Here is a 9468-nt window from a genome sequence, read left to right as displayed (position 1 = left end):
AGTCATTGGCGCAAATCCAAAACATCCGGCAGGCCCAGTCTAATAGGGGAGAGAAGTCGGGTCGGTAATCTAAAACGGGTCCCAATTTAAGCCAGCGGACGGAAAATCCAAAATCCCCATAACCCTCAACATCAATGGCGAGAAGAGCGCTGAGACTCAACTGCGTCTCCAGTGAAGATGAAGAAGAACTACTCGAAAGCGAACCTCTAAAGGAAAGCCCCGCCTTCGTTCACCAATCGGTAACCCTAGCTCCTCCTAATAGCCCCGCCGAACCACTTCCAATCTCCGACGACGATTTCGTCCTTCTCCTCCGGCGGTGCAAACAGCTACTCTGTTTACATCAGTGGAGAGCTCTGGCTCTCCAATTGGTGGCTTTCTTTTAAGAATGAGGCTCAAATTGAGGAGAGAGTGACTGGATTCTTGCGTTCCAGGACCGGCGAGCTAGGTCCCTCGGTTTTCGACTCTCGAGGTCTCTGCAAAGGCGAAGCTTTACTTTCAACAATTCTTTTTTTCTGATATAAATGTTGATTCGATGCTCCTTGTTGATCTCGAAGGACCCTTCCTCTTGCAAGTTCGCTCCTTTATTTATTCCATTTGCTCCAAATTTGGATATGAATATTAATGGTCATAGAACTATAGTTTTTATTCAAAACTATTCAAGAAATGGATGTTTTGATGTTGGAAACGTTTGCCCATGTTGAATTCTTATGTTTCTAGGTTGATGAGATAATATCAGTTGTCCGCTCAAGGGAAGTTATCAGGATGCGCCTTCTGGGATCAAGAGGTGCCTTAAATTATCCATGACGAACGGCGTTCAACGCGTGTTTGGCATGGAGTTCCGGCCTGTTAAATATCAAGTTTTGTCTCCCTGGATTGAAGGTTCTTCTCTAATGCTATCAGTGGTTTTTATAATGGTATTACTAATAGGGAATGCTAGTTTTAGTATTGATGATTTACTATGTTTGAAGTAAATCTACGGGGTGCACGGTTCCCTTTCATAATATGTTTAGAGAGGGTGCAATTCATATGGGTCACCAACAGTAGAATGTTCTTCCTTATGCCTGACATTCAACTCAATGACATTGGCTTTTGGCCTTTTAATATCTTCATTTAGATGAATTTTTTTTAATGGTCATGTATGGATCTTTTTAATATCTCCTCGTATCCTTTTAGATGAGCTACGGTGTTATGTTGATGATGGTAGCCTCATCTCCGAGATCCTCATTGATCACAATATAAGTTCGTGCTAAAGCATCATGATGGATTTTGCAAAGCAAATAGGAGAAACATGCTCTGTCATACCAATGGCTTGCTAATGTGCATTAGTCCTTAATTTTTTTCAACTCATTTCTTTTAGGGCTGTTGGCCATTTACCAACAATGCTACGAGCTTGTTGGAACTTGGATGGAATTTGATAACTTAATTTGTTAGTATTCCCAAATTCCTGGTTGTACAGAAAGGAATAGGTCATTCTCTGCAAGAGGTCACTGCTGCAGACAAACAAATAGTTAGTGGTATGAAGGAGATTATAATGCAGTTGCAGACATTTTTAGTACATTTTGAGATAAAACCGGTCAAACTTCAATTATTTATCAACTATGAGTAAGCTGTCAACTTCATGAGTTCCAACTGGATTTCCAGGTGTAGTCATATTTACGAGGCATGACTGGATGCAAAAATGTCTTGTCTGGGGAATGATGCTTGTAGAGATAAACAAAACATTTTCTCTTCCAATTGCCATGGAGATGACCAAGGGCAGTCCTGCATCTGATGCGCTGTTGCTTCTTAGAAGATTGAAGCCTTCTGCTTCTTCTCAAACTCAAGATCACCTGCCATTGGATCCCATGGACATATCCCCTTGATTGGCTGCATATTATAATTACGACTATGTCTGCTAGGATATTGGAACCAGTGCTAACAGAATTTCTATCTTCCCTGCGATTTTCTAATTGGATCGCATGATTCCAAATGCAGACCATTTGTAATTAATTTGCAGGCACATTACAGTCCAATCTGGAAATCAAGGATCCATGGAGCTTCTAGGATTTCTTTGAATTCTTTCCAAAATGGAGGAAAATGAGACATTATTTGCTTAGGAAGGACCAATGAGAGATTTTGACAAGAAACTGGTTAGAAAGATCCGGATTGCTAAGTGTTGAAGACCAAAGAAGAGAAGCGAAGAACCTTTCTTTTTTGGTTGAAGTCTTGAATAAATGAAAGACAGAGCTACCAAGATATCAAAGGTAAAGAAGGATTTGGATTTCAAATATATAAATTGCATAATATAACTTAATTAAATTAATAGAAAATTTGAAATTTCTAGACGAGATGATGAATTTCTTCACCATCTTATACTCTCTCAAATTCATGATTATGTTAAATTTTTACCAATTTTTTTATAACTGCTTGCATTCTTACTCATCTTTTATACAACAATACTACGTTTCCAAACATTCAAAGCAATTTCCACTATGGAGTCTGGAGCATTGACATGTTTTAAACATCTACCTTTATTATTTTCTGCTGCAAGTTGTATTTACTTTAGAAGATTGATGGCGCGTTGACGAGGATCTTATGAAAGCAGGCTCCCATCCAGAGAGAAAAACTCCTTTACTCTTGCTAATTCGGTTATCTTTTCGCTAGGTGCATCCCTGTGGGAAGACCCTGGTCGAGACATTAATAGCAAGCGGATCGACCAATCTATTATCTCAGGACAAAACACCTTCCAGGGTATTATCGCCTTGGCCTAAGATGGTACTGTCAGGTATTTCTCCCCACGGCAGGCGCTGTCAACTATTGCTGACTCTAATGGCATCAGACTGACTTCAATCTGGCAGCAATCAATTAGTAAGTGATCAGAAAGACTGGAAAATACATTCCATTCCCTTTCAGGAATGTCGCATTTAAGAGAAAGCTTACATCTCTCATTTCTCGATCTTCCTCCAATTTGCCAGCTTACATCTCTCATTTCTCGATCTTCTTCCAATTTACCTTGGATAAGAATTTTCCTTCTGTCATCTCTGTATGGATCAATCCCGGAGTCACAATTGTAATTCCAACTTGAATCCCAAATTCAATCCTCAATATCTCGTAAAAGCTAATGAGTGCTGCTTTGCTTGCCTTAGGCCAATTTGTGAAGGTAGTATTGCTCAAAATTTGATGCGTAAATAACCATTGTTAATGATACTGATGAGATTTCTTACATTATAGAAGCTCATTCTTGGTGCAGAAAACCATACGACGGAGGATGCTATCAATATGATCTTCCCTTTGCTCTTCTCTAGGTTTGTGTGTGCAAAATAGGTACTGTATACTGAACCCCAGAAGTTTATATCCTATGAAAAATACATTGAGGAAACTTCGTGAACAGAGGATTCATTGAATTTTACACAGAGATGTTAATTCATCTGAAGGGCGAGAGATTAAGATTTAATATTTGCATCATAGATTTGACAATTTTAAACATGATATGATGAGTTTGAAAAAAAAAAAAAAGTGAAACAATTTAGAATGATACAATTTAAAGTTTTAGTAAAAATTTTGATTTAAAATTTTAATAAATATTATATATGAACTTGAAAGTTGATATATTAATATGAATTTGACATAGAATTTGTTATATTATACATATAAGACAATACATGTACACAAACAAACCGTCAAATCTAAATCCCAATTAAAGAATGCCGACAATGACTGATTAACATAGCTTGCGATGCTTTAGTAATATCATCATAATCTTCAAACAAGCAGACCGGAGTAACCCCAGCATTGGTTACAAACTGATCCACTGTTAGCATGAAAAATAACCCCAGGATGATTAAACATCACAATTATTCACTCCGGAAAAGAGAAATATATATATATATATATCTATATATGTATGTGTATGCATATATATTTATATCAAACCTTCTCGTTCTATGCTTACAATGCCCAAAGTGGTTTACAGTGGCATCAACAAACCGTTAACAATCTTCAATCTTGGAGACATCTCCAACGATGTAAACAGCTTCAGGGGAGCCAATGATCTCACAAATGGCACCCACTTCTTGGAGACCCTGCTCTCTCCTGGCAAAAAGGGCTAAGCGAGCTCCTCTCCTAGCATACTCATATGCAAGATGCTTCAAAATCAAAACCAGAAAATCAGAATCATAAAAAAAAAAAGAAGGTAGTATTATTTTATAAAGAAATCGTATGGCCACGGTTAGTTCAACTCAAACCTCGCCAATGCCAGAGGATGCTCCAGTGATGAGTATCACTTTTCCAGTCACATTTTCCTTGAACAAGGTTCTTGCAGTGGAGATAAGGAACTTGAAAAACCGATAATGATGAAGAAAGAAGAAGAGTGCGATAAGGTTATAGTAGCAACGATTCCATTCATGAACTTATCGATCAAATCCATAGCTTCTCTGAAATATCGTTGAGAAGGAATTAAACATAGACACTAGAGCTAGTGTTAAAGAGGGTGGAACTAAATTTTCATAGCTCTGAATCTGAAGGCCCTAGCCGTTTGCAACGTAGCAGTGCTGCATGTGGGGAATTCAACACGTACCAATACATAATAATTAAATTGGATAATTACTTGACTTGGGGTTTAGACATGGTCCGCATGGACGAGCTTTCCAAGTGGCAGCTGGCGCCCTACGTTACCTTCTGCGTTGACTGCCTTGTCCTAACCCCAGTGTACGATCTCACCGATTATAGCCTTATAAGGTGTGGTCTTAAATGTTCATGCAAAAGGGTTCCTTCCAAATATGAAGCTTTCGAGAATTAATATTGTGAATCCAAGAATCACAGTAAAAATTCAACTTTTCTAGTCAGACCTGATGAACATCTCTTAATAGGATCACTTGTATTGTTGAAATCATCGATAATTTTGTATCATCGTTAACCCTCTGTCACTAAAAGGTAAGGGAAACCAATTCATGGTAAGTGTATATGTAATAGAAAACTAGAAGATGCAACACGTTCAAGGATCTTATAATCGCTATGCTTGAAAAGAAAACACTGCTAAAGAAATAAAATTTGAAGCAAAACTATTGGTTTCAATGGTGATCTGCAACTTCTCCAAGAAAACCAGAAAAAACAAAGAAAATATCAGTGAGGGAGAGAGTTTTTTTCTGGAAAGGGGCTCTTTTAGCTTAGTTCTTCATTAAAGTGTATATCTGTTAAAAAAAAAAAACCAGACTTTAACATTTGTCTTCACCAATCTTTAACAACTCTAAGTCCATTTGTCTGCACAAGTTACTTAAGATCAGGACTAACACCATAGTTCTAATGCCAGGTGCTTCCATGGATGGAATCAAATTTTGTCAAACATAAAGACATCTAAGATGTTTTCTTTGAAGACCGACGTCTGCCAAACAATGTTAAACGACAAATCGAGTCCAGTAACTCAGGGCAAAGTATCTTCAATAACAATGTCAGCCTATACCAAGATGGCTCTGTCAAGTACCTATCTCCACGGCAAGCGCTTGCCACAATTGCCTTTGCACACGCTTCAGCTGATTCACTCGGGATGAAACCCACTTGTATCTACCCAACAAGTGCCATTAATTAGTTCCAAAAGATCAAGAAAAAATCCGTTCAATGGTGAAAAATCTGGTTTACCTCTGATGTAAATTCTTCTCCTTGGACCATATCGGTCTCAATTAAGCCCGGGGTGACAATTGTTATTCCAATGTCTGACCCAAATTCAACCCTCAACGTCTCATAAAAGCTGATTAGTGCTGCCTTGCCTGCCTGATCAAGCCATTGCAGATACACAATTGATGAGAAAGTGAGTAGTGATCAGCATATTGAGGACTTAGGAGAATAATTCTCACATTGTAGAAGCTTATTTTTGGCAAAGGCATCCATCCAGCAACTGAAGCAATCACAATGATTTTCCCTTTGCTTTTTCTTATGTGTGGAACTGCAAAATGGGTTCCATATGCAGAACCCCAGAAATTTGTGTTCTACAAAATTAACACATCAGATATAAGATATATATATATATATATATATTTTACTTTCAATCCATAATTTAAAATTCAATAAAACAGATGGAGTAGGCATTTTTCTTGGTCAGCTTAAAAATTTTTCGTTGTGTAACTCAATGTAACATATAAATAAATATATCATTTAAAATATTTTTACATGCATTATTTCACTAAATTCAAGAAAAGACCATGCATTATTTGCAATTTTTTTCCTTAAACATTATATTGGTGTCATTGACTAGTATTTTTCTTTCATTAATATCTATATATTACTTCTTTTGGACAACCCCAGATCAAAATAAAAAAGGAAAAACCATCTTTATGTATTTTATTAATTATAGAATTAAATTAATCAATTGATAAAATAAACAAATTTAATGTTACTATTATCTTCAATTCATCGAATTATATGCAATTATTAATATTTCAAAATATAATATAAAAAATTAAAACAAATAAGTATAACAGATCATGCATTTAGATTTATGTTTGTTCCAAACCTGAACATATTGGTTATATTTAAAATTAATAAATATTGCAATTTGCAGAGAAACCATGGGCCATGGCCGTGCATGCAAGAGAGTAGAGACAGAACTTCTGTTCGGCGAAATCAGTGGACCTGGAAATACACGCCCACAGATTCCCGAGAAAGAATGGCCATGCGATCCGTGAAAAGAAGTGAAAGAAAAAAATTTTCAATTCTCTCGTTCAGTTCGAGAATATCTAGTGGCCATGAAGAACATCTTAATTTTTTATAGAGCTGGAAAGAAACATACCATGGTGGGAGCAAATTCAGAAACTTGGGTTACATCTTCAAACATGCCAAGTTTAACAATGGCGGCATTGTTCACTAGGTGATCCACTGATGCATAAAATCAAGCCATGAAACCATCAGAAATGAGAGTAGTTGTATATGTGTGTGTATATATATATATATATATATATATATATATATATATATAATATTAATAAAAATAATTAATTTATAAAATTATATCATAAAAATAATAGTATGAAACCATTAAACTTTTAAGAATAACAAGAGTTTTAAATTAATGATAAAATTCCTAATTACACTATCTTTCAATAAATTAATAAATTTTTTTATTTTTTTAGAAATTTAAAATTGAAATAAAAGAATATAAATAAATCAATTATTAAACAATATGCTTTTTTTAAATTTGTTTTTAAATTCTTTTTAAATTGTAATAATGCATAAAATTAAAATTAAAAATCACAAAAAAATTAGTAATTTTAATTTAAAGAATCAACTTAAATTTACTTAATATTAATATATACATGCTAAAGATTTTTAATTAAACACTTTGAGGGGCCAAGGCCCCCTCTGGCTACAAGGAGGAACCGCCCATGACTAGGGCTGTAAACGAGCCGAGCCGAGCCGAGTAGTGAGAGGCTCGAGCTCGAGCTCGACTCACAACTCGGGGCTCGATACTCGGCTCGAGCTCGATCGAGTTTTATTTTTCAAGCTCGAGCTCGATTCGTGATCGAATTCGAGCTACTCGAGCTCGCTCGATTAAGCTCGATTAATATGTAAAAATAAGCTCGATTCGTATACTCGACAAAAATTCGATTATTCATGCTCGAACTCGAACTCGAACTCGGATTCGAAATATTTTATTAATTAAAATAATAAAAATATATTTAAATATAAAAGCTCGATTAGGCTCGCGAGCTACTCGAGTCAGATATAATAATACTCGAATTCGGCTCGATCGATAAATCGAGCTACTCGAGCTCGAGCTCGACTCGACAATAATCGAACCGAATTCGAGTTTTTTTCGAATCGAACCCGAGTAGCTTGCGAGTACTAATGTATCATTTACACCCCTACCCATGACCATAAATAAAGCCATGAAAATGTATACTTACATCGACCAAAGTAGTTCACAGCTTTGTCAATAAACCGTTTACAGTGTTCCATGTTTGAAACATCTGCAGGGATCACTATAACATCTGGTGAACCTAGCTCACGGGATTTATCGGCAACTTCGCACAGACGATCTTCTCTCCTGGCCACAAGGGCCAAACGAGCTCCTCTTCTGGCATACTCGTATGCAAGATGCTACAAAGTACAAAACAATAAACGAACAGGCAAGAGCATGATTCAATTGATCGGTACTGATAACATGAGAGAGACAGGGATATAGTTAAATCATGTGTTTCCCTGATTCACCAACCTCACCAATGCCTGAAGATGCGCCAGTGATGAGAACTACTTTTCCTGCTACATCTTCTCTGCAGAACGATCTTATTTTATGGCTAATATACTTGAAAATGAGATATGGGGGAAACAGAAATAGGAGCAGAAGGATGGCTAATGGAGGAAGTAAAATGCTGATGAGCTTGTGAATTATCAACTTCATGGCTTTGCCGTTGATTGCTGTCCTACGGTTGAAAATGCATATATCCTCGGTGGGGACGCGTGTAGATATATACGGGAGAAATTAAAGATAGAGGATTAGTGGTTTTTAATGTGCTTGATTAAAGATAGAGGATTAGTGGTTTTTAATGTGCTTGATAAATTATTTTTAAAAATCAGAAAGATTCTTTTAATTTTGTTTTATAAATGGGAAAAATAAAAATTTTACCTCAAATTTTAATGATAACATATAAATAAATATAAATATATTTTTTCAATAAAATTATAACTTAATTATATGTAAATATAGTTTTTTACTAAATTAAGTATTAAATAATATTTTTATTAATATAATACATATATATAAATATAAATTAAATAAATAATAAAATATAAAGCATCCAAACCCGATCTCAATTCAAATAATTGTTAAAATAGACAAAATTTTACCTAATTTTTATTTTTTAAAAAAATCTGCATCAATTAGATTGTGATTAATCGAAATTTGTTAGTTATAAATTATTTTGTTGTTTTTATATTTATTGATTAATAAAATTTATTTAATAAATAAAATTAAAAAAAATGACAAAAAAGTTTAAATGGGATAATATATGAATTTATTAAATTAAAATATTAAATATTTTCTAATAACATAAAAATAAATAAATAAATAAATAATAAAATATATATTTATATATACCAAAACTGAAATATAATATCCAAAACTTTGTTCCGACTTGAATTCGATTTAAAAATCTCAACCAAGTTATCATGAATTAAAAAAAAAAGCTCCAATTAGATTAGGGTAAATCAAATTCTATCTTATATGTATTATTTTATTATTTATATCTTAATTGATTTTTTTATTATAAAATTTATTTAATAAAAAATAAAAATAAATTAAAAAAAGTAAAAAAAATAAATTTAACAAAAATAAAATAAAATAAAGAAAACGAAGGAAGCGAGGGGTGCCACGACGCTCTGTCCTTTTCCATTCTCCACAACTTTTAAGTATGATGGAACTTTTTTAATTTTTTACTGAAGAATTAGATGAAATTTCACTTTTTTTCCATCAGAAAAAGAAAAAAAAAAAAAAGAAAGGAA

At 34.4% G+C, this 9468-nt stretch overlaps 1 protein-coding gene, 1 long non-coding RNA gene and 1 pseudogene across 9 annotated transcripts; 1 reads left to right on the top strand and 2 right to left on the bottom strand.

The window, feature by feature from the left end:
* LOC149516922 (uncharacterized) lies at window positions 1–3856 on the top strand. 5 transcript variants are annotated; one of them, XR_016345326.1, is made up of 4 exons: window positions 1–879; window positions 1174–2243; window positions 2644–3139; window positions 3230–3856. It is a non-coding gene; the product is annotated as an uncharacterized LOC149516922 (long non-coding RNA). The 5 variants fall into 5 exon arrangements; XR_016345328.1 differs by having other exon boundaries at window positions 2585–3139; XR_016345329.1 differs by having other exon boundaries at window positions 1997–2243; window positions 2644–3856.
* Window positions 2573–4405, bottom strand: LOC111303838 (11-beta-hydroxysteroid dehydrogenase-like 6; annotated as a pseudogene). The gene is made up of 5 exons (XR_016345324.1): window positions 4224–4405; window positions 3706–4124; window positions 3204–3336; window positions 2920–3120; window positions 2573–2830 (listed from the first exon to the last, which is right to left on the bottom strand). The product of XR_016345324.1 is annotated as an 11-beta-hydroxysteroid dehydrogenase-like 6 (transcript).
* LOC111313965 (11-beta-hydroxysteroid dehydrogenase A-like) lies at window positions 3847–8409 on the bottom strand. Of its 3 annotated transcripts, XM_089766097.1 has the most exons (9): window positions 8183–8409; window positions 7875–8067; window positions 6761–6846; window positions 5829–5960; window positions 5614–5745; window positions 5459–5538; window positions 4586–4904; window positions 4224–4412; window positions 3847–4124 (listed from the first exon to the last, which is right to left on the bottom strand). In XM_089766097.1, exons 1-7 carry the CDS (start codon window positions 8366–8368, stop codon window positions 4868–4870), a joined length of 846 nt encoding a protein of 281 aa, XP_089622223.1. In that variant the 5' UTR covers window positions 8369–8409; the 3' UTR covers window positions 3847–4124; window positions 4224–4412; window positions 4586–4867. The 3 variants fall into 3 exon arrangements, with proteins under 3 accessions (XP_089622223.1, XP_089622222.1, XP_022770622.2); XM_089766096.1 differs by having other exon boundaries at window positions 4224–4904; XM_022914887.2 differs by lacking the exons at window positions 3847–4124; window positions 4224–4412; window positions 4586–4904 and having other exon boundaries at window positions 5101–5538; window positions 8183–8407.
* Between the last annotated feature and the right edge of the window lie 1059 nt (window positions 8410–9468).

This window comes from Durio zibethinus, chromosome 9, assembly GCF_047325235.1.
Source record: "Durio zibethinus cultivar Kanyao isolate XHJ-2024 chromosome 9, ASM4732523v1, whole genome shotgun sequence".
NCBI lineage: Eukaryota > Viridiplantae > Streptophyta > Magnoliopsida > Malvales > Malvaceae > Durio > Durio zibethinus.
Note: the sequence above shows the minus strand (reverse complement) of the source record. Positions and strands in the feature narration are given on the sequence as shown.

Coding starts and splice junctions, on each gene's coding strand:
- LOC111313965 (XM_022914887.2), bottom strand. CDS start 8,368: ATGAAGTTGATAATTCACAAGCTCATCAGCATTTTACTTCCTCCATTA. Junction 6,847..7,874: donor TGTGAACTACTTTGGTCGAT/GTAAGTATACAT, acceptor TTTATGCATCAG/TGGATCACCTAGTGAACAAT. Junction 5,961..6,760: donor CTGAATTTGCTCCCACCATG/GTATGTTTCTTT, acceptor TTAATTTTGTAG/AACACAAATTTCTGGGGTTC.